Consider the following 25,014-nt stretch of genomic DNA (forward strand, 5'->3'; position numbering starts at 1 on the left):
ATGGTTCTGATGAACCTATTTGGAGAGCAGCAGTGGAGACACAGACATTGAGAACAGATTATGGGCATGGCTGGGAGGGGAGGAAGGAGAGGGTGGGAGATATGGAAAGAGTAACATGGAAATATAGAATACCATATGAAAATAGATACCCAATGTGAATTTGCGGCAAGACACAGGAAACTCAAACTGGGGCTGGGTAACAGCCTAGACGGGTGGGACGGGAGGGAGGTGGGAGGAGTGTTCAGGTATGGGGGGACATGGGTAAACCTATGGCTAATTCATGTTGATGTTTGGTAGATACCAACACAATACTATAAAGCAATTATCCTTCAGTTAAAAATAAATAATTTTTTTAAAGGAAAAAAGAAAATAAGAATGGGGCCTCCTGGAGCACTGTCCAAAAGAAAGGCCAGAGGATAGCATGGTAGGATGGAGAGATAGGTAGGACAGATGGTCTTGAACGAGTGCCTTCTTCAGTTTTCTGCCAGAATTGGGATGGGTCTACATTACACAGATATAACAGAGAGACCCTGCGCTTAGCAAACTCACTGTCCAGTGGGGAAAACAGTGAAGCCCACTGACATTGCGGTGAGTTCCAGGAAGGAGCTCCACTCCACTCACATATGAAATCTGGTAGCAGCCTGCCCTCCTTTTCAAGTAGTGTCTTCCAGCACCCTGAGGACAATGCTCACAGTCCTTAGTCTGGTATATCATGCGCTCTGCTGTGCCTCTTTTCTACCTGTCCAGCCTGCGTAGGGGCTTCAGTAAGTCTTTCACTGTCCTTATTTGTGCCTCTGGACCATCACACCTGCTGTTCCCTAGAAGAATAATCAAGAATGTATTTCCCTAATTTCTCTATACAGTAAACCCTTAGCTATGCTTGAAGAGTCTACTCAACATAGTCTCCAAGAGTTTCTCCACACTCCTGGGAAAATACTAGCATTTCCTTTCTTTAAAGATGACCTAATGAACCTCCATTAGTTTGTTTATAACATGTTATTTATATATCTTCCCCAGAGACTGTAGTCCTTTCAAGGACAGTGACTGTTAAGAATCATTTTTCATTTTCTAGCCCCCCCTCCCCTGAAACAGTTTAAGCACATGTAGGATAGAAACTATTGTGATACAGTTTTGCAAACTGTGGGTGAAAGTTCATTAATAAGAGATAGAGTCAATTTAGTAAATCAAGACCAACTTTTTTCCCTAAATTAAAAAAAAAATAGTAAAATCAGAGTGCTTTCTGTGTACTGAGGATAATTGCTTTTTCATGAAACTTTCCTTAAGTATAAGAATAAATGTTTTATACGTGTGTGTTTATTTTTTTATGCGTCCTGAGTCATGCACTTGTAAAATGCACTTACTTGTGAATTATGGGCTTCCCTGATGGCTCAGTGGTAAAGAATCCTCCTGCAAATGCAGGAGATGCAAATTCTATCCCTGGGTCAGGAAGATCCCCTGAAGAAGGAAACAGCAACCCACTCCAGTATTCTTGCCTGAGCAATTCCATGGACCAAACAGCCTGGTGGGCCACAGTCCATGGAGTCACAAGAGTCAGACAGGATTTAGCAACTAAACAACTGTGAATTATAGGGTTTTCTTTAAGTTTAAAAGCCACCTAGTTAGGATATATTTATAGCTTCCCTATAAAAGGCTCCAAAATAATTATGTCTTCAGTTCAGTTCAGTTCAGTCGCTCAGTCGTGTCCGACTCTTTGCGACCCCATGATTCGCAGCACACCAGGCCTCCCTGTCCATCACCAACTCCCGGAGTTCACCCAGACTCACGTCCATTGAGTCAGTGATGCCATCCAGCCATCTCATCCTCTGTCGTCCCCTTCTCCTCCTGCCCCCAATCCCTCCCAGCATCAGAGTCTTTTCCAATGAGTCAACTCTTCGCAGGAGGTGGCCAAAGCATTGGAGTTTCAGCTTTAGCATCATTCCTTCCAAAGAAATCCCAGGGCTGATCTCCTTCAGAATGGACTGGTTGGATCTCCTTGCAGTCCAAGGGACTCTCAAGAGTCTTCTCCAACACCACAGTTCAAAAGCATCAATTCTTCGGCGCTCAGCCTTCTTCACCATCCAACTCTCACCTCCATACATGACCACAGGAAAAACCGTAGCCTTGACTAGATGAACCTTCGTTGGCAAAGTCATGTCTCTGCTTTTGAATATGCTATCTAGGTTTGTCATAACTTTCCTTCCCAGGAGTAAGCGTCTTTTAATTTCGTGGCTGCAGTCACCATCTGCAGTGATTTTGGAGCCCCTCAAAATCAAGTCTGACACTGTTTCCACTGTTTCCCCATCTATTTCCCATGAAGTGATGGGACCAGATGCCATGATCTTCGTTTTCTGAATGTTGAGCTTTAAGCCAACTTTTTCACTCTCCTCTTTCACTTTCATCAAGAGGCTTTTTAGTTCCTCTTCACTTTCTGCCATAAGGGTGGTGTCATCTGCATATCCTGAGGTTATTGATATTTCTCCTGGCAATCTTGATTCCAGCTTGTGTTTCTTCCAGCCCAGCATTTCTCATGATGTACTCTGCATATAAGTTAAATAAGCAGGGTGACAATATACAGCCTTGACATACTCCTTTTCCTATTTGGAACCAGTCTGTTGTTCCATGTCCAGTTCTAACTGTTGCTTCCTGACATGCATACAGATTTCTCAAGAGGCAGGTCAGGTGGTCTGGTATTCCCATCTCTTTCAGAATTTTCCAGTTTATTGTGATCCACACAAAGGCTTTGGCATAGTCAATAAAGCAGAAATAGATGTTTTTCTGGAACTCTCTTGCTTTTTCCATGATCCAGTGGATGTTGGCAATTTGATCTCTGGTTCCTCTGCCTTTTCTAAAACCAGCTTGAACTTCTGGAAGTTCATGGTTCACATATTGCTGAAGCCTGGCTTGGAAAATTTTGAGCATTACTTTACTAGCGTGTGAGATGAATGCAATTGTGCGGTAGTTTGAGCATTCTTTGGCATTGCCTTTCTTTGGGATTGGAATGAAAACTGACCTTTTCCAGTCCTGTGGCCACTGCTGAGTATTCCAAATTTGCTGGCATATTGAGTGCAGCACTTTCTCAGCATCATCTTTCAGGATTTGAAATAGCTCCACTGGAATTCCATCACCTCCACTAGCTTTGTTCGTAGTGATGCTTTCTAAGGCCCACTTGACTTCACATTCCAGGATGTCTGGCTCTAGGTCAGTGATCACACCATCGTGATTATCTGGGTCGTGAAGATCTTTTTTGTACAGTTCTTCTGTGTATTCTTGCCACCTCTTCTTAATATCTTCTGCTTCTGTTGGGTCCATACCATTTCTGTCCTTTATCGAGCCCATCTTTGCATGAAATGTTCCCTTGGTATCTCTAATTTTCTTGAAGAGATCTCTAGTCTTTCCCATTCCGTTGTTTTCCTCTATTTCTTTGGATTGATCACTGAAGAAGGCTTTCTTATCTCTTCTTGCTATTCTTTGGAACTCTGCATTCAGATGCTTATATCTTTCCTTTTCTCCTTTGCTTTTCACTTCTCTTCTTTTCACAGCTATTTGTAAGGCCTTCCCAGACAGCCATTTTGCTTTTTTGCATTTCTTTTCCATGGGGATGGTCTTGATCCCTGTCTCCTGTACAGTGTCACGAACCTCAGTCCATAGTTCATCAGGCACTCTATCTATCAGATCTAGGCCCTTAAATCTATTTCTCACTTTCACTGTATAATCATAGGGGATTTGATTTAGGTCATACCTGAATGGTCTAGTGGTTTTCCCTACTTTCTTCAATTTAAGTCTGAATTTGGCAATAAGGAGTTCATGGTCTGAGCCACAGTCAGCTTCTGGTCTTGTTTTTGCTGACTGTATAGAGCTTCTCCATCTTTGGCTGCAAAGAATATAATCAATCTGATTTCGGTGTTGACCATCTGGTGATGTCCATGTATAGAGTCTTCTCTTGTGCTGTTGGAAGAGAGTGTTTGTTATGACCAGTGCATTTTCTTGGCAAAACTCTATTAGTCTTTGCCCTGCTTCATTCCATATACCAAGGCTAAATTTGCCTGTTACTCCAGGTGTTTCTTGACTTCCTACTTTTGCATTCCAGTCTCCTATAATGAAAAGGACATCTTTTTTGGGTGTTAGTTCTAAAAGGTCTTGTAGGTCTTCATAGAACCGTTCAACTTCAGCCTCTTCAGCATTGCTGGTTGGGGTATAGACTTGGATTACTGTGATATTGAATGGTTTGCCTTGGAAACGAACAGAGATCATTCTGTGGTTTTTGAGATTGCATCCAAGTACTACATTCGGACTCTTTTGTTGACCATGATGGCTACTCCATTTCTTTAAGGGATTCCTGCCCGCAGTAGTAGATATAATTGTCATCTGAGTTAAATTCACCCATTCCAGTCCATTTCAGTTTGCTGATTCCTAGAATGTCGACATTCACTCTTGCCATCTCTTGTTTGACCACTTCCAATTTGCCTTGATTCATGGACCTGACATTCCAGGTTCCTATGCAATATTGCTCCTTACAGCATCGGACCTTGCTTCTATCACCAGTCACCTGAGATGGAATAAAAGTGGATACAACCCAAGTGTCTATCAATGGATGAGTGGATAAGCAAAATGTGGAATGCAATGAAATATTCATCCTTAAAATGAAGCATTTTGGCACATGCCACGTGGTGAACCTTAAGGACATTATGCTAAACTCAGTAATCCAATCAAAACGAACAAACTACATGATTCTGTTCATCTGAGGTATCTGGAACAGTTGAACTCATAGAAAGTGAAAGTAAAATGGTGGTTGTTAGACACCATGGTTAGAGCCTGGAGTTAGTGCAAATGGGAGTTCTGGTTCAGTGAGAATAGTTTTGGTTTTGCAAGACAAAAATTTCTGGAGATTGGTTGTACAATGATGTGAATACACTTAACATTATTAAACCACACACTTTAAAGTGGCTAAGATAAGTAAGTTATGTATTATGTGTATTTTACCACAATTTAAAACATTTCTAAATGTTCAGTAAAAAAAAGAAAGTTTATTTTTCTCTCAATTCAGAGACTCTAAGCTAGACTCTGCAGAACCCTTTGAGTCTAAACTGCTTCCCGTGTGTTGCTCTGTTGTATCTAGAATGGCACCCTTGTTGGGACTGACAGATGGCTCACCTCTATGGCTGCCTTTCCACCAGCAGGAAGGGGAGAAGCAGGAAGCACATGCCTTTCCTTTTAGAGCATGTTCCAAGTATTAAACATTCCCTCTTCTTACACTCTCTTGGCCAGAACTTAATCACAAGGGGATCTGGGAAATGTAGTCTTTAGCTGAGGGACCAGGTATCCAGATCAAATATTTATTATTGTTTAAAAAGAGGAAAACAAATATTGGGGCATAGTTAACAGGGTTTTGTTGTTGTTGGATACTTCCCTAAATCAGTTCATGCAAATCTAAAAATTGCTAAAGATGAAACTTGACTCATCCTCATTAATAAGAAGAGGAACCAGAGGTTCAAAGAGCTCCAGGAACTCGCAGCAGGACTAGTATTGAGCAAGAATTTGCCACCAGATTTGTCTCACACCAGGGCTCACTTCCCACTTACATACCTCCCTGAGGAGGTTGTCCAGAGACCCTACTATAGCTTTAGTCATTTTGTTATTGTTTTTCAATCGCTGAGCCGTGTCCAAGTCTTTGCAACCCATAGATTGTAGCACACCAGGCTTCCCTGTCCCTCATTATTACTGGAATTTGCTCAGACTCACTTCCATTGAGTCAGTGATGCCATCTAACCATTTCATCCTCTGTCGCTCACTTCTCTTCCTGCCCTCAATCTTTCCCAGCATCAGGGTCTTTTCTGTGAGTCAGCTCTTTGCATCAGGTGGCCAAAAGATTTGAGCTTAAGCATCAGTCTTTCAAATGAATATTCAGGGTTGATTCCATCCAGCCCAGCATTTCGCATAATGTACTCTGAATATAAGTTAAATAAGGAGGGTGATGCTATATAGCCTTGATGTACTCCTTTAGCATTTTTGATCCTGGTTATTCCATTCCTTAGCTTAACTGGCCTCTAGGAAAGTTATAGAAAAATAGAATGATGAAATATCCTGTACTTTTCCAGAGAAAGTCCAAGCTGAAATCGATAAGGTGCTTGGCGAGTCACAACGGCCAAGCATGGCTGCTCGCGAGTCCATGCCCTACACCAACGCCGTCATCCACGAGGTGCAGAGAATGGGGAACATCCTCCCTCTGAACGTGCCCCGGGAGGTGACAGTGGACACCATCCTGGCTGGATACCACCTGCCCAAGGTAATTAGGGGCTCACACCAACAGCCTCAGATCTCCAAGCTCATATCTGTAAACGGTGGGAATATCTCAATTGGAAAAGCATTCTTATCCTAGAGAGTTACTTACATGGGAAGAGAAATATATTATGCCTGATCAAATACTAGTTTTGTTCCCTAAGTGTGAGCTTAGAAATTAGTTCAACTGGATGTTAACAGGTGTTTTCGAGGAGAGGGGGGATACTTAGGTCAGGTGTGATTAGGCAAAACCAGGTTTTTCTTTGCTATGAGGTTTCTCAGTGTTTTACTATGTGATGTGAGTGGTAAATCTACATGGGGATACAGAAAGCAGCAGTTCTCAGTCTCGGACTTTGTCATGAGGTCCTTTCTTTTGCCTTGGAGTGCTTCTCACAAGATAGAGACCTACTGAACTTATTTTAGTTAATTGTGCTTTGCAGTGCTGGAATGTTGAAAAATGAGGGACTTTTGAGACCACCTGAACCAACATCACATTCATTCTGGTGTTTCTAGCATACTATCCCCACAGGTGTTTTTCTATCTTTGACTTACAGACCCTTGATGGGACTGCCTCACAAGGGAAAGCAATCCAAGTATGTGCAGTATTAAATATCAGAATAGGAGAGAAAGGAGGAACCAATGCTTTTTAAGCAGTGGTTATGTACTTCGGACTATATATGTTATTTCAAAATGTCTGAATCAGTCCTTAGAATAATTTCATTCTCTCATTTTATAAATCTGAAAGCCGGGGCTTGGAGAGTAATTAATCTTGCATAAGATCTCTCAGCTACAGAGACAGGAGTTGGGTTCCAGAAACAGAACTGTTCTGATTCCCAGGCTCATCTTTTGTTGTACTACACCAAGTTCTCTCCACAGGAGTTGCTTTCCTTTGATTTTAAAAGAGTCTCCCTGAAATATTTCTCAGTGGGTCCCCATTAAATTCCCTGTCCTCCCAAAGGAAATTCTGCTCTCACTCGGCCCACCACCCTGAGGATCTCAGATGACAGCTCTCCTGTGCCCCCTAGTGTCCTCTCTGTACACTGCACATTTACAGTTCCCTTTCTCACAACTTTTGTGAGCCTCTGTGGAGCCATTCTGCTGCTGCTGCTGCTGCTAAGTCGCTTCAGTCGTGTCCGACTCTGTGCGACCCCATAGATGGCAGCCTACCAGGCTCCCCCGTCCCTGGGATTCTCCAGGCAAGAACACTGGAGTGGGTTGTCATTTCCTTCTCCAATGCATGAAAGTGAAAAGTGAAAGGGAAGCCACTCAGTCGTGTCCAACGCCCAGCGACTCCATGGACTGCAGCCTACCAGGCTCCTCCATCCATGGGATTTTCTAGGCAAGAGTACTGAAGTGGGGTGACATTGTCATTCTAGTTTGTCTAAATTGCTCTGTGTGTGTTGTACCTGGGGACAATCTCAAGGCAAAGCCAGAGGAAATTCTGCATTGTCCACCCCTTAGTCACCAGCCGAGCAGAACCAGGGATAGCAACTATTCCTGCAATGATTGCTTTACTATATTAGTTTGGTGCAAATATAATTGCTGTTTTGGACTGTGAATTTTAAATCATTGCAACTAGGCTTTAAGAAAAGGCAGAGGAACCAGAGATCAAATTGCCAACATCCACTGGCTCATCGAAAAAGCAAGAGAGTTCCAGGTGAACATCTGTTTCTGCTTTATTGACTATGACAAAGCCTTTGACTGTGTAGATCACAATAAACTGTGGAAAATTCTGAAAGAGACGGGAATCCCAGACCACCTGATCTGCCTCTTGAGAAATCTGTATGTAGGTCAGGAAGTAACAGTTAGAACTGGACATGGAACAGGCTTTTTCCAAATAGGAAAAGGAGTACGTCAAGGCTGTGTATCGTCACCCTGCTTATTTAACTTATATGCAGAGTACATCATGAGAAACGCTGAGCTGGATGAAGCACAAGCTGGAATCAAGATTGCCAGAGAAATATCAATAACCTCAGACATGCAGATGATACCACCCTTATGGCAGAAAGTGAAGAAGAACTAAAGAGCCTCTTGATGAAAGTGAAAGAGGAGAGTGAAAAAGTAGGGTTAAAACTCAACATTCAAAAAACAAAGATCATGGCATCCCGTCCCATCACTTCATGGGAAATAGAGGGAGAAACAGTGGAAACAGTGGCAGACTTTATTTTTGGGGGCGCCAAAATCACTGCAGTTGGTGATTGCAGCCATGAAGTTAAAAGACGCTTATTCCTTGGAAGAAAGTTATGACCAACCTGGACAGCATATCAAAAAGTAGAGACTTTACTTTGCCAAAAAAGGTCTGTGTAGTCAAGGCTATGGTTTTTCCAGTAGTCATGTATGGATGTGAGAGTTGGACTATAAAGCTCTGCACCGAAGAATTGATGCTTTTGAACTGTGATGTTGGAGAAGACTCTTGAGAGTCCCTTAGACTGCAAGGAGACCCAACCGATCTATCATAAAGGAAATCAGTCCTGAATATTTATTGGAAGGACTGATGTTGCAGCTGAAACTCTAATACTTTGCCCACCTGATGCGAAGAACTGACTCATTTAAAAAGACTCTGATGCTGGGAAAGATTGAAGGCGGGAGGAGAAGGGGATGACAGAGGATGAGATGATTGGAAGGCATCACCGACTCAATGGACATAAGTTTGGGTGAACTCCGGGAGCTGGTGATGGACAGGGAGGCCTGGCATGCACCAGTCCATGGCATCACAAAGAGTTGGACACGACTGAGTGAATGAACTGAATTGAAGTGAACTAGGCTCAAACACATCTTTATTAATCAAAGTAGGAACCATTACAATCAACACATTTTTGCCAATGAGAAATAAGTTTGCTTATTCTTGTAGTGTAAAAAATCTGTCCTTCAGGACTCTTGACAAGCATTTTCTGCCTCTTACTGATTATGGAAGCATTTTCCCTGCAAAAAGTTATCAAGATGCTTGAGGAAGTGGTAATTGGTTGGCTACTGAGGTCGGGTGAATATGGTAGTTGAGGCGAAACTCTGTAGCCCAGTTCATTCAACTTTTTTTTTTAATATAAATTTATTTATTTTAATTGGGGGTTAAGTACTTTACAATATTGTATTGATTTTGCCATACATCAACATGAATCCGCCACAGGTATACACGTGTTCCCCATCCTGAACCCCCCTCCCTTCTGCCTCCCCGTACCATCCCTCTGGGTCGTCTCAACTTTTGAAGTAGGCAACATGCAGTCAGTTGTTGTCATGGAGAAGAATTGGGCCCATTATGTTGACTAATCCCAGCTGCAGACATTGCAGTTTTCGGTGCATCTCATTGATTCGCTGAGCATGCTTTTCAAATGTAATGGTTTTGCTGGAATTCAGAAGGCTGTAGTGGATCAGACCAGCAGCAGACCACCAGTGACTGACCTTTTTTCGGTGCAAGTTTGGCTTTGGGAAATGCTTTAGAGCTTCTTCTAGATCCAGCCACTGAGCTGGTCATCACCTGTTGTCATATAAAACCCACTTTTTGTTGCATATCACCATTCAATTGAGAAATGGTTCTTTGTTGTATAGAATAAGCAAAGATGACACTTCAAAATGATGATTTTTTAAATTTGCGGTCTACTCGTGAGGTACCTATTTATTGAGCTTTTCACCTTTCCAATTTGCTTCAAATGCCAAGTGACCATAGAATGGTTGACACTGAGTTCTTCAGCAACTTCTCTTATAGTTGTAAGAGGATCAGCTTTGATGATTGCTCTCCAACAGTCGTCTATTTCCAGTGGCCAGCCACTATACTCCTCATCTTCAAGACTCTCTCTCATCTCCTTTGCAAAACTTCTTGAACCACCACTGCAGTGTGTATTCATTAGCAGTTCCTGGACCAAATGCGTTGTTGATGCTGCAAGTTGTCTCTGCTGCTCTATGACCCATTCTGACCTATAAGAAAATTGCTCACTTGCTTTTTGTCTAACATTATTTCCATAGTCTAAAATAAATATAAAATACACAGCAAGTAATAAGTCATTAGCAAAAAAAACCATAAAGCAAGAAATGTGCATGAAAATGATGTATAACATAACCACATTTAAGAATGTATTCCAATATCAAAGGGCGAAATTCAGTAGTGCAAAACCACAATTACTTTTGCACCAACCTAATATTTTCTTGCTAATTGATCATTTATGGTTGAAGGCTGGTGGTGGTGGTTTAGTTGCTAAGTCGTATTTGACTCTTGCTGAGGTCTATATTATTTCTCAAGTGATCTTTGCATTTTTATAGCAATTCATTTAACTCCAGGAAACCACCCCAGATCAGTAGACTTGCTCTGACATTGATTATTAATGTTAACTTAAAAAATCATCCTGGGAATTAAAAGATCTCATTGGCTATGTTGTAGAGGCTAGGGGTCATAACTTTGACGTCAAACATCCTAATTCAAATCATTTTTCTACCTCCTTCCACCCTGTGACTCTGGGCATCTTATTCCACCTCTCAGAGCTTTAAAATATGCATTTAAATCCATCTCACAGATGAACATGTAATGAGGTCATGCATGTAGAATATTTAACCTTGTGTTTACTATAGAAAGTTCTCAAAATAGCACTTATTATTCTTTATTAATTCATCAGATGTTCATTAAGCACCTAAAATGTTTAGACCTCAGAGAACAACTCAGAGGAAAATAATCATGCAAGTTTATAAGTACAGCTGTGGTAACTATCTAAAGGAAAAAAATCACTGGTTTCTAGGAAGATGCAGGCTGGCTGCAATGAGGAGTGGGAGCAGGAGCAGGCAGAGAGGACTTCCCAAAGGAAGTGATGTTTGAGCAGAGGATCAAAGGATGGTTAAGAGTTAACTCATGACAAAATGAGAAGGAAGGACATTCCAGGCAAAGGTGAACAGCATGTAAAAAGGCACGGAAATGAGTGGGGAAATGTGGCATGTTTGAGAAACTGAAAGAAGCTTGATGTAGTGGGAGTGCAGGCAGGAGGGTGACTCAGACAGGGAGCAGGTTGATGTGTCCTTCATCTAAGAGTGATGGGAGTTATTGAAGGGTATCTATCACGTTTCAGGTGTGGTGGGTAGATAGGAGTGGAATGATTAAATCTTATTCAGAGCAAACTCTGCTTTCATCATGTGGAGCACACTAAAGGGGCAAAGAGAATATGGGCATAGGCAGGGCTATTAGGCAGTGGATTTTCCACTCCAGCACTCTTGCCTGGAAAATCCCATGGGTGGAGGAGCCTGGTAGGCTGCAGTATATGAGGTCACTAAGAGTCGGACATGACTGAGCGACTTCACTTTCACTTTTCACTTTCATGCATTGGAGAAGGAAATGGCAACCCACTCCAGTGTTCTTGCCTGGAGAATCCCAGGGACGGGGGAGCCTGGTGGGCTGCCGTCTATGGGGTCGCACAGAGTAGGACACGATTGAAGTGACTTAGCAGCAGCAGCAGCAGCAGCCAAGCGAGGTGGTAGCCTGAATCAGGTGGCAGTAGTGGACACAAAATGGAATAACAGGATCAAGAGAAATTTCAAGTAAAATTGACCAAAAGAAGGATTGGTTGAAGGAAGAATGGGGGAAAGGGAGGCACTATGGAAGACACCTAGGTTTCTTGCTCTGTATCTGGAAGAACAGCGGTTCCTTTGGCTGGGTGACCTCATTCTATTATTAAACCCTCTGTAGAACAGACTAGACATTGGAAGGAAGCAAATGGGAGATGTCTCACTATTCTCTTTATTGATGCATATGTGTTCCCTCCTGAGTTCTACACTGACAAGTCCCTGCAGAGATCTATTCTGCACTAAGAGCAGTCACACTTCCCTGGTCAAATTCCCATCAGACAATTCCAGTCCATCACTGTAAGCTGTCCCATGGCAAAGAGCTGGGTCCTAGGGGCTGGCCTCAGAAGGTGGTGGGTCAGGGAGCCTGAGGGAGCTCAGGGAGCTGTCAGCCTTGGTGTGGAGTCCCGGGGGACTGCCACCCCTCTGCACACATATGTTGTGTGGGTCAATCCCTGCCTGAGTCTCTTCTGCCTTCTCCAGGGTACCATGGTGCTGACCAACCTGACTGCACTGCACAGGGACCCCACAGAGTGGGCCACCCCCGACGCATTCAATCCAGAGCATTTTCTAGAGAATGGACAGTTTAAGAAAAGGGAAGCCTTTCTGCCTTTTTCAATAGGTGAGTAGCGAGAAATATTAGTGTGGGAACCCAGAGTCCCTCTCGCAGCCCTTCCCTCCTCTTCTCCCTGGTGTTTTGCTTTAGTTGGCATGTCTCCAGGTTCAACAGGAAAATAAAAACTCAGCCTAAAAGTTGATAATTTTTATTCAGGGCATTACAGAAGACTATATCCTAGGAAGGTGGCTTCTCAGATAGCTTTTGGGGACTGTTTCCAAAAGGTAGGGAAAGAACCAGGGTATGTAGGAATTCTTGCTGGAAAAGAGAAAAAATAAACATGTAATCAAACATCATAAGATTTTGCTAGTCACACACACAAAAAAAAGACCAGACATTTCAAGTTAATGATTTTAGTGTCTTTCTTTTTATGGGAAGATGCAAGAGTCTGGGCTCAGTGAAATTATTCCTTTCAGTTCAGTTCAGTTCAGTCGCTCAGTCATGTCCAACTCTTTGCGACCCCATGAATCGCAGCATGCCAGGCCTCCCTGTCCATCACCAACTCCCGGAGTTCACTCAGATTCATGCCTATCGAGTCAGTGATGCCATCCAGCCATCTCATCCTCTGTCGTCCCCTTCTCCTCCTGCCCCCAATCCCTCCCAGCAGCAGAGTCTTTTCCAATGAGTCAACTCTTCGCATGAGGTGGCCAAAGTACTGGAGTTTCAGCTTTAGCATCAGTCCTTTATGTGCATCCTAACACTCTAGAGCCAGTACCCTCTTTGTTTCCATCCTGAATTCCACTCAGAGCACAGCACTGGGGGAAGCTTCAGTGACTTATGGCTTTGTGGAGGGCAGCATTCATTGTTTACCAGAATGTCAGGCAACAGTGTTAAGTCCACACCATGGAGTCCCCTCCAGAGTGACTCTGTCTTGCTGTTGGTTGCACCTCAGCATTCCCTGGGTGGAGCATCACCAGGACTCATGCCTTTACTTCCTAAGCCCTTGCTTGACTCTGATGGAGGTTTCAGGTTCACGTTGTGCTGTCCCCAGAATGCTGAAACAAGAGCTCAGACCTTTCCTGTCGTGCAGAGAGAAGATTGAATAGTGCCGCAGGCTTAATTCAATGGGATTCTACTCTATCACTGGTCTGTAAGAAGTCCTTTTACTGTTTTAAATTCTAGTGACTCTTTAAATAACTAGTCAATACATTTACATGGTATACAATTTGAAAGGTATGAAAGAAGGTGCAGTGAAACCTCCCGGGTTTCCAAGCCAGCCAGTTCCAAAAGAGTATTTTAATTTATAACATTGTAAAATGAGTGAGAAAAATTTTAGTATATTTCACATATTAACTTAGGTATGTTGCAGAGATCATTTCAACTAAATTTCCAATTTCTTAATTCTGTAAATATTTCCTGGGCATCTATTATGTATCAGACATTGAGCCCTGAGGATATGATAATGAATGAAGTAAAAAAAAAAAAAATCTCTTAAAAAGTGTGTGTTCCAATTCTGTAAAGCAAGTATCCTTCAATCAAAAAAATAAATTTAATTGTCATAAAAAGTGAAAAAGCATGTGTTCTAGTGTTACCTCATTACAAAATTCTATTCACCACCTTTAGGGATATGGAAGGAAACTGAACTTAGCAGGGTCAGCTACTGTGCCTGCAGCCATAAAAAAGCTCACAAGGCAGAGCTAGAGCTCAGTGTTGACCAAGTTTATCAAACACTAAAGCCTGTGTTCTTCCTAGCAGCGTCTCCCTCCAAAACAGTAACTAAACATTACAATGAGTTGGCACTCTGGAATTTATAGTAGTTTTCTTATCACTGATTTAAATTAAATATAGATTGATTTTCTACAACAGTATTATTTTGCTGATCATGCCACAAAGGCATAGAGAGGGAGGGACTGGAATTTGACCCCATGTAGAAGTGATGCAAAGCCCAGGCTTTCCTGCTGTAGGACACTGTCCTGCATGTATCTGAACTGATTCTGTTTAGATCTTCTGTGTCTTTCTTCCTCTGGTTCTGTACCACCTTTACACTGGACAAGTCACTTCCTAACATGAAAGCAGACATGAGATGTAGAAACACCTTTCAATCTTCCTGTCTGTAAGAGCTTCATGTTTCCTACTACAAGACAGAGTTTCCCATGTGTATTTTAAGTATTTTAATCATTCTTGACTCACAGTTTTTTTTTTAGTTTTTGCTATTGAGAGTTATAATATGATATGAATTTGGTGAATCTTAAAATGGAAAGGCTTTAAGTGGGCAAGTGGATTACATTCTAACTATGCAGGAAGGAGCACTTGATGAGAAACTTGAGTCTAGGCCCCATTCTGACAATTCTTTGGGCTCAAGATCTTGAATAAGAAACAATTCTCTCTTGTTCTTAGTTTCCTTACATTAAGAAATGAGATACTGATCCATTGCCTAACTATTAATAACTGGGCTGCTGTGAGGATTAAATGAGATAATTTCCTTGTAAATGAAGCCTATAATTAAAAGGGTAATTAAATGAGATAATTTCCTTGTAAATGAAGCCTATAATTAAAAGGGGAATTTCTTTTTCAAGATCTTGAGCCCAAAGAATTGTCAGAATGGGGCCTAGACTCAAGTTTCTCATCTAGTGCTCCTTCCTGCATAGTTAAAATGTAATCCACTTGCCCACTTAAAGCCTTTCCATTTTAAGATTCACCAAATTCATATCATATGTATCAAGTATTATATTGCTGCATAACAAAGATGGATAACTCGGTGACTTAAAACAATCATGGTTGTTGTTCAGTAGCTAAGTTATGTCTGGCTCTTTGTGACCCCATGGACTGTAGCACACCAGGCTCCTCTGTCCTCTACTATCTCCTAGAGTTTATTCACACTCATGTCCATTGAGTCAATGATGCCGTCCAACCATTTCATCCTCTGTCACCCACTTCTCCTCCTGTTCTCAGTCTTTCCCAGCATCTCCTGGAGTTTTCTCAAATTCAATCATTTGAGTCAGTGATGTTATCTAACCATCTTATCCTCTACCATGCGCCTTCTCCTTTTACCTTCAATCTTCCCCAGCATTGGGGTTTTTCCAGTGAGTCAGCTCTTTGCATCACATGTTCAAAGTATTGGAGTTTCAGCTTGAGTAACAGTCTTTCCAATAAATATTCAGAGTTGATTTTCTTTAGGATTGCCTGGTTTGATCTCCTTGCAGTCCAAGGGAGTCGCAAGGGTCTTTTCCAGCACCACAGTTCAAAAGCATCAGTTCTTCAGTGCTCAACCTTTATGTTCCTACTCTTATACCCGTACATGACTATTGGGAAAACCATAGCTTTAGTGTGTATTACTGCTCCCAAGTCTGCAGTTGAGCTGGGAGCTCAACTGATCTTAGCTTTGTCCTCTTGCCTGTTTGGGAGCTGAGCTGACTGAAGACTGAGGGAAGACGACCTCAGCTGAGACAGTGGGGGTCCTTTCCAAATTTCATCCTCCAGCAATCTAGCCAGCGGATGTACATGTAGAAGATAAGACCCCAGGAGGGAGAAAAGCACACAGTGCCTCCTAAGGGCCAGGCTGGGAACTGGCAACCATCATTTCCACTGCATTCTGGTGGCCACCATAGGTCACCTGTGAGCCCCAGTTCAAGAGAAAGGGAAAGTAGCACAGTTTTCATGGGAAGGGTATGAAATCATGTTGCCAATGATGTGGGTACAGGGAGATGGGGTAAATTGGAGCCATTTTTGCAAATAGTTGGTCTCACTGTCTGTCTTTTTGCTGAGGAGAATGCAATTGAGAGAAGGCAAGCAATTTGGGGATTTCCTTAGCAGTGACAGAGTGAGAACAGCTTTAAAGGTTTCAGGAAATAGAGTCAACACCACTGTCTTGTCTTCTCACCACACTGCCATCTCTGGAGCACAGTGGCTTTGCCTCATTCTTGATCTGGCGCTTTGTAAAAACAGCTTCCCTGAAGGGATAGAATGTGGAGAGCTCCTTCCCTTCTCTGAAAAGGATGATAAGGTGTGGAATTAGGACACATGCATATAAGCAGGGCTGATGGCAAAGCTGTTACTGCAAATTTGTATTTTCTTTTCCTCATTTAAGTTTTTCCCTTTCAATCCAACAAAGCACAGACAGCTTCATGAAAAGCAAGAGGCTGAGTCCTCGTTTTTTAAAAAAAAAATTTTAATTCACTGGATCATGGGAGATAAAATTATGAAGAACTTTCCCCCAAAACCCTAGGTCATTGCTCTCATTTCACCAATGAGGTAACTGACCTGGTTAGTTACTGACGGCCAGTTAATGGAAGCACCAAGGAGAAGGTCCACGTTTCCCATAGTCCAGGATGAAGCTGTGAGATCAAGCTGCCCTCCTTCTCATGATTTTAAAAGCAAAATTCATATAATTCATATCTCCTGTCTTCCTGGTATCCTCACCCAGCCATGTAATATAGTTGGGAGAGAGATTATCTCACGTGTTTGACAAGTGAGACATGTTCAGGTCTGTAAGAATAAAGGGTTTACTCATAGCCCAGAGCTGGGTACTGATGAAACGAGTACTGTAACCCTGGTTCCTGATTCCATGGGTCCAGTTTTGTCATATATGGATTCTTCTAGGAGAATCCTGGGTATTTACAATATATCTGATCTGATACTATTTTAACAAAATTCCTCATTGTACTATTTGTGATGGGTAAAGAGATAAGGGGGCTTCCCAAGTGGTGCAGTGATAAAGAATCCACCTGCCAAAGCAGGAGATGCAAGAGATGCGGGTTCCATGCCTGGGTCAGGAAGATCCCCGGAGTAGGAAATGGCAACCCACTTAGTATTCTTGCCTGTAAAACTGGACACGACTGAGCACACACATACACACACACACAGAGATAAGGATGAGGGGAACAGAGAAAATTAGATACACGCTGGTGGGAAACAGGCACAAAACAATTTAAGAACGATATGATTCTAAAGCATATTTTAATTTATTCAACACTTTTGCAGATATTCTCTAATTTCTTTTCCTCAACAGCTCATTATAGGCAAGGACAAAATAGAGGCATGCTACATTAACTATTTCTAAGAAAGTTTCATTACAGGGGAAAATACCAGGTAACAGAAGCAACGCCCAGAATTTATTACAGAGAGTAATCCCAGTGACGGTGTGCAGGAGAATCCTTACAAAGACATTGTGGAAATATGTCTAATATTAACAAGGGTTTTGTCTGAATTTGGAGGTTACAAACATCTTTTTTTGTCTTTACACATGTCACAGTTTTGTTTTTTTTTATTTTTTCTTTCTCTCTTAGGGAGAAAGTAAGTTATTAAAACACCAAAAAGAGAGATGATGGTAGAGCCCAGTGTGGGGCGTTGTAGCCCAAGTGGGGGAGGAGGGAAGCCTGGAGCAGGTGAACACAGGTGGGATGAGATGGGGTCGGCCCTCCATGGCAGGGAGATTCCCGGTCATAATAGAGGGAACTGTGATGTAGAGAGAAGATGCCTTGTACTTGAGAAACCTTGATCTGACACTTACTTGTTTACACTTTTCATAAGTTTCTTTTTACAATTGAGAAAAACTACCTAGAATTTTGGGTTTTTGTCTGCTTTAGTCATTATTGTTTGCTAATGGATTTGTAAACAACGTTAGGCTAGTGCTGGGCCAGCTCAGGCCTCACTTCTCTCACACACATGCTGCGCCTTCACCCTGTGCCTCACGCGTCTGAGCCCTGCAGGCTGGGAGTGTGCGATTGTGTAATTAGCTCGCGGAGCTTTGGCTAACCCCGGTGTTTATGTGTGAGCGTTAGTCGCTCAGTCGTGTCCCACTCCTTGCAACCCCATGGACTGTAGCCCGCCAGGTTCTTCCATCCATGGGATTTTCCAGGCAAGAATACTGGAGTGGATTGCCATTTCCTTCTCCATTGGTTAACCCAGGTGGTTGTGATCAAACTGAATACATAAAGCCCCAGAGGCTGGCCGGCCCTCCCTTTGCTCAGGTTTTACAAGAAGTCATAAAATATTTCAGTGCTTGCTGGTACAGACACCACCTGAACAGGTAACTTTTTATTCTCTTTCAGGAAAGAGGATGTGCCTTGGAGAACAATTGGCCAGAACTGAGTTGTTTATTTTTTTTACCTCACTTCTGCAAAAATTTACCTTCAGGCCTCCAGACAATGAAGAGTTAAGCCTGAAGTTCAGAATGGGCTTGACCCTCTCCCCAGTCAGCCATTGCCTCTGTGCTGTTCCTCGGGCCTGAAGTTGTTGGGGAAAGAGAGGGGAAGGAAAGCAGGAAGAATGGGCCTGTCACCCTTCAAGGCACAGGGCCTGCTCAGAAGTGAGAGGACAGCATCCAGTGCCTCTGGGACAGGTCACAGGAACTGGACTCAGAGGAAACTGGATCCAAACCCCAGCTTTACCGTCTCCAGTGGGGCATTGAGAGAATCAGTTATGTTGTGAGTGATTTCATTTTCATCCAGAGGATTTAAAGTGGACAATGATTTCTTCTCTAAAAAGAAGAATTGCTGTAAAAATCAGAGGAAATAATGGGCTTTAAGTGGCTTGGAAACCATAAAGTACATCATAAAAGTCATAGCTCTGATCTGCCTCCTTCTGCTTCCTTCCTTAGATAGGGATTTGCTTTGGCTTGTTGAGATGGCCTGGGTCAAAGTGGTGCCAAATGGTGGATAAGAGTTAGAAGTTGGGCCCTGGGGCAGCCACTGACTGTGTCCAGATAGGCCCTCACACTTGGTAGCACTGGGCAGGCTTATCCTGCTTCTGCCCCAGACTGGTCCCTGGGAAGTCAGCAGGGCAGATGGAATTCCTAATTTATAGGCTGGTTTCTGTGAAGAAGAATGTTCTCTGATTTACCTAACAAAGCACTATCTTGGTCTTGGAATCCATTTAACTAAACGTGGTAAGCAGGTTGCTGCTGCTGCTGCTGCTAAGTCACTTCAGTCATGTCCAACTCTGTGCAACCCCATAGACGGCAGCCCACCAGGCTCCCCCGTCCCTGGGATTCTCCAGGCAAGAACACTGGAGTGGGTTGCCATTTCCTTCTCCAGTACATGAAAGTGAAAAGTCAAAGTGAAGTCGCTCAGTTGTGTCTGACTCTTAGCGACCCCATGGACTGCAGCCCACCAGGCTCCTCCGTCCATGGGATTTTCCAGGCAAGAGTACTGAAGTGGGGTGCCATTGCCTTCTCCCGGTAAGCAGGTTAGGGGGAAACAAATGTGGAAATATTTTCTATCTTTTAAGCTCCTCCTTACACTTCAATCCCCTCTCTGGTATTATTTATTCCCAAGCCATTTCATATTGGATTTGACAGTGTGGTGGGTGTGATCTTTTCTCACAAACTGATGTTGGCTTTTGGTTGGCAAGTATTCCCAGCCTAAACACAACAGCTGAGGCATGGTAGAATATTTTATAGCAGGAAAGTGAAATGCCAGAATCCTGCTCAGCCCTCCTTGTGTGTGGTTACTGAGGGGAGAAAATGGCACCAACTGGAAGGCCAGGTCCCACTGACAGTCCCTGGGTTTGGATGCCAACCCCCATGCAGACAGATACCAACAAACCTAGTGAATGGGACTAAACCATTCAAGGTCTTTTGTCTAACATTGCTACACCTAAGGAATTTAAATAGCTCAGAACAAAAAGGGCCATGAGGTCATTGGGCTTTTCATTCCTGTTGCTTGGAATTCAGAGAAAAGCTAATTCAATAAATACCATTAGAAAGGGAAAGAGACTGAAGAGCAAGAGAAGGAGAGAGGGAGGGACAGAAGGCAAGTGAGAGAGAAAGTGTCTGACTGGAGCTAGCCTGAGCCTGTCAGAGCCAAGAGTATGTCTGGGAGAGTTGGTTGTGTTCCTAGAGTTTAGATGGAGAATTTGGTCTAGAATAGAAAGTGAGAACCCTAGCCACCCACCAGAGCATGCTTTCTTTGTAACATCCTGGAAAGTTACATCTCCGGAAAGCAACCTAAAGGACATTTCTAGAATAAAGCTATTCAAAGCAGACCTTGAACTTCCTGAACATCTGAGTCCTTCTCTTCCACTTCTTTTTCTCCCAATCAGATCATCCACATAGAAGACTGCTGCTGCTGCTGCTGCTGCTGCTAAGTCGCTTCAGTTGTGTCTGACTCTGTGTGACCCCATAGATGGCAGCCCACCAGGCTCCACCATCCCTGGGATTCTCCAGGCAAGAACACGGGAGTGGGTTGCCATTTCCTTCTCCAATGCATGAAAGTGAAAAGAGAAAGTGAAGTCGCTCAGTCGTGTCCGACTCTAGCGACCCCATGGACTGCAGCCTACCAGGCTCCTCCATCCATGGGATTTTCTAGGCAAGAGTACTGGAGTGGGGTGCCATTGCCTTCTCCGCATAGAAGACTGAGAATTGACCAAAATGCTTTTCATTATGTGCTCAGTGGATTTTGTTGACTCATCTCTGAGGTCCATTCCTGCTCTGCTGTGCATTTTCCGTGATTCTAGAAGGACGGGAGTTTACCTACTTGTGGAATCAATGGAAAACCCTGGACACTCCTCCTGTCTAATAGATGCAGTGGGACCCAGACTCAAGCAGAGTGTGACAACAATTAACCAGAAAACTTGGGGACACAGGATTGGGAGTATTTGAACTTTCTGACCATGCAAAATGTCTCCTTCTTTCCTCAAAGCTCACTGGAGAGACTCTAAATTATGAACTCTCTTCTTGTCCAAGCCATTTACACAAGTATTTTGTCATCTGTATTTTTGTAACTCTCTTATTCCTGGTTCATTTGGGGAGCTCCAGCTCCCCTTTCCCTCTGCTAAGCTGCTAAGTCGCTGCAGTCGTGTCCGACTCTGTGCGACCCCATAGACGGCAGCCCACCAGGCTCCCCCATCCCTGGGATTCTCCAGGCAAGAACGCTGGAGTGGGTTGCCATTTCCTTCTCCAATGCAGGAAAGTGAAAAGAGAAAGTAAAGTCGCTCAGTCATGTCCAACTTTTCACGACCCCATGGATTGCAGCCTACCAGGCTCCTCCATCCATGGGATTTTCCAGGCAAGAGTACTGGAGCGGGGTGCCATTGCCTTCTCCGTAGTTTGAAGTAAAGTTACTCAGTAACTAACGCTTTCCCTCTACTGTATTCTAAATTTCCCTGCCTTCTTATAAGGTCATCAGGTGGGTTCACTGTAGGTTGCTCTCCTCCCTACTGACCACAGGATCTTTATGAATGCTTTAGCAGGGCTGCCACATGGTAAACCCCCAGGATGCCCTCATGGTGGGCTAGGCGAACAGCGCCCTCTGGAGGTGGACCAGGCACAGCCAGGCATTCCCGGTCAGTGAGCAGGTCACGGGTTCCTGCTCATTAACTGGGCACACGGTAGCCTTTGTGCTCTGACACCAGCTCATCTCTTCAGACACATCTCTTAGTACTTCTGCCAAAATACTTACCGCTTATCAATTCCCTCCAGGCTAGGTTCTTTATCATATTCTTGTCTATCTGTATTTTTCTGTACTACTGCTGCTACTGCTACTGCTAAGTCACTTCAGTCGTGTCCGAGTTGTCTGACTTTGTGCGACCCCAGAGACGGCAGCCCACCAGGCTGCCCCGTCCCTGGGATTCTCCAAGCAAGAACACTGGAGTGGGTTGCCATTTCCTTCTCCAATGCATGAAAGTGAAAAGTCAAAGTGAAGTCGCTCAGTCGTGTCCAACTCTTAGCGACCCCCTGGACTGCAGCCTACCAGGCTCCTCCGTCCATGGGATTTTCCAGGCAAGACTACTGGAGTGGTGTGCCATTGCCTTCTCCAATTTTTCTGTAAGAAATGTCTAATTATGTCTGGCAGACTCTGCTTTAATGCCAAATCTTCGATTTTCTGGACTCTCTCAGCCAGTTAGTTGATCCCTTCTTCATTCTCTGAGAACTTTATTCAGAGGTTTAAATTCCCTATTTCCATGTAATCTCCTAAGTGTACTGAGCTCTTCAGAGGTGACTATCCCTGGCTCCCTTAGGCTCAGTATCTAAGTGGTTGCATAGTAGGCATTCACCAAATGTTTGTTGACCCTATTGGGGTTGGGATGGGGTGGGGAGTAGCCCAGTGATTGGGACAGGGCAGACTGATCAATGCTGCAGTGTGTCAGAGATGTCTGCTGTGTGCAGCAGGCCTTTTAAAAGCCTTCATGTCACACTCTGGGAACTGTTGATCTCAAAGACTGCTTGCTCAGGTCCCTTCTACTTCCAAAACTCTGACTTATGGGGAGAACTTCTGAAATGGCAAAGTAAGGACATTCTGAAATCTACTTCTCCATAAAAGCACAGAGAAAACCAACAAAAGTTCTCAAAATCCACATTTCCAGAATTCTGCACGTTAACCATATTTTGTGCAGCAACTACAGTATTGCAAGCAGTCTTGGAACAACTTGAGCTTCTGTTTAAGGAAAAACTTAAAGAAAAACAAAAGGAGGGCTGAATCGCAGTAGGAGCACTGAGCTCTTGTGCCCTGCTCCAGCTTTTCTCTCCCCAGCTCTGCAGTCACCCTGAAAAGCAACAGCCTGGCAACTCTGGCAGCCAAGAAAACCAGGTGCCAAACAGCCACTGCAGCGTGTTCCCCAAAGGCCCTGAGCCCAGACAGCTGTCAGTACTGGACTATCTGGCAGATCCCTTGAAAGACCCACTCTTTCAAGGCCTGTATTTTTTTTTCTTTTAAGATCTTTTTTAATGTGGGCCATTTTTTTTAATCTTTTTTTAATTTGTTACAATATTGCTTTTGTTTTTTTATGTTTTGGTTGTTTTGGCCACAAGGCATGTACGATCATAGCTCCCCAACCAGGGATCGAGAACTCGCACCTCCTGCATTGGAAGGTGAAATTTTAGCCACCGGATCACCACGGAAGTCCATCAGTTCAGTTCAGTTCAGGCACTCAGTCGTGTCCGACTCTTTGCGACCCCATGAATTGCAGCACGCCAGGCCTCCCTGTCCATCACCAACTCCCAGAGTTCACTTAAACTCATGTCCATCGAGTCGGTGATGCCATCCAGCCATCTCATCCTCTGTCCCCTTCTCCTCCTGCCCCCAGTCCCTCCCAGCATCAGGGTCTTTTCCAATGAGTCAACTCTTCGCAGGAGTAACCTGCCTCCAAGCCCAGCCTGTGTGAACCACACTATAAGGCATGTATTAAAACACATCAGGGACAATTGGACATTGGTGTAACATGAGGGGGAAAGACATGCTGCCCAGAGGATTAAGAGGGAAAACTGGGAAGAAGGTGTCCACTGGGGATTCAACAAACTCTGCCATATTCCTGGGAATTTAGAAAGCTATGTACCTTCAAGGGCTCTGTGCATGCTCAGGAGGAACCTAGGAAGCACTAATTTCATCTCCAGCTGACCTCCAGGCTCTGCCCAAACAGGAAGTTAATGCTAATGTAGGGTGTGAACTGCCTGCTGAAGTGTTGAAGGCTTACCCCAAATCACGTGCAGAGTCCTGAGAGACCATTAGGCTCAAGGCATTTGAGAAGACCTCTGTGCACACATTTGCAGGAACACGAGGCTAACAGCACAGCATTCAGGTGCCCCATGTGATGAAGAACAGAAATTTTACAGAATTATCCCAAGAAAGTCACTAAACAGGAAGCAACAAAAACAGTGACAGTCACAATAACAGACTCGTGGTGGTCCAGAGTTTCCTCACTGTATCATTTAAAAGGTCAAATTCTAAACAAAAATTATAACTATGTAAAGAAATAAGAAACTGTGGTCCACATACCCGGTAAAAAGCAATTAGAAACTCTCCCTGAAAAACCCAGACATTAGAATTACTAAACAAACTCTTCAAATGAGCAATTTTAACAACTTTAATTATTAATATATTTTAATTAAGATTTAAATTGGTTCCCTCGTCTCAGTTGGTAAATTATCTGCCTGCAATGCAGGAGACCTGGGTTCAATTCCTGGGTCGGGAAGATCCCCTGGAGAAGGAAATGGCAACCTACTCCAGTATACTTGCCTGGAGAATCCATGGACTCAGGAGCCTAGCAGGCTACAGTCCATGGGATCGCAAGAGTCAGACACAATGTAGTGACTAAACCACCACCACCACCAAAAGATTTTAAGATATATTTGTATATGTTTAAGGGGTACGCTTGATATTTGTATATATTAAGTACACAATGTGAAAATTCACCACAATCAAGCTAAATAACTTATCTATCATCTCTAGTTACCCATGTGTGTCCATGTGTGTGTGTGGTGATATTTCATCTAAGATCTACACTTTTAGAAAATTTCAAGTATATTATCATCATACTCTATATTGGATCTCCAGAACTTAACCCACAAACTGAACCCTAGTATCCACTGATGAATATCTCCCCGCATCCCACACCCTTCAGCCACTGGTAGCCATGGTTCAACCCTCTGCTTTTATGAGTTTGACTTTTTTAGATTCAGCATTTAAGTGAGATAGTATAGTGCTTCTTTTTCTTACATGACTATTTTTCTTAGCATAATGTACTCCAGGTTCACTTTGTTTGCAAATGGCAGAATTTCCTTTCTTTTAAGGCTTAAAACATTCTGGTTATTTTGTGTTTGTGTGTGTGTATTATGTGTATGTATATATACACACACTTTGTGTGTGTCACAACTCAGTCACTCAGTCGTGTCCAACTCTTTGCAACTCCATGGACTGTAGGCTTCCAGGCTC

The 25,014-nt window shown here is 43.4% G+C and overlaps 1 protein-coding gene across 3 annotated transcripts in view; it reads left to right on the forward strand.

The window, feature by feature from the left end:
- The window catches only part of LOC129655368 (cytochrome P450 2J2-like), a 43,196-nt gene extending 20,965 nt beyond the window's left edge, over positions 1-22,231 (forward strand). Inside the window, exons 7-10 of one of the 3 annotated variants that reach the window (XR_008715937.1) lie at positions 6,096-6,283; positions 12,295-12,433; positions 18,418-18,792; positions 20,408-22,231. Coding sequence is in view for 1 of the 3 variants with exons in the window: in XM_055585671.1 (XP_055441646.1) it covers positions 6,096-6,283; positions 12,295-12,433; positions 18,418-18,596 (506 nt within the window). In the remaining 2 variants the exon portion in view is untranslated. Of the gene's footprint in view, positions 1-6,095; positions 6,284-12,294; positions 12,434-18,417; positions 19,940-20,407 lie in introns of those variants that run through there. The other 2 variants (XR_008715938.1, XM_055585671.1) reach the window with 2 other exon arrangements.
- The last annotated feature ends 2,783 nt before the right edge of the window (positions 22,232-25,014 follow it).

The sequence above is a fragment of the Bubalus kerabau genome, chromosome 6 (genome assembly GCF_029407905.1).
Source record: "Bubalus kerabau isolate K-KA32 ecotype Philippines breed swamp buffalo chromosome 6, PCC_UOA_SB_1v2, whole genome shotgun sequence".
NCBI lineage: Eukaryota > Metazoa > Chordata > Mammalia > Artiodactyla > Bovidae > Bubalus > Bubalus kerabau.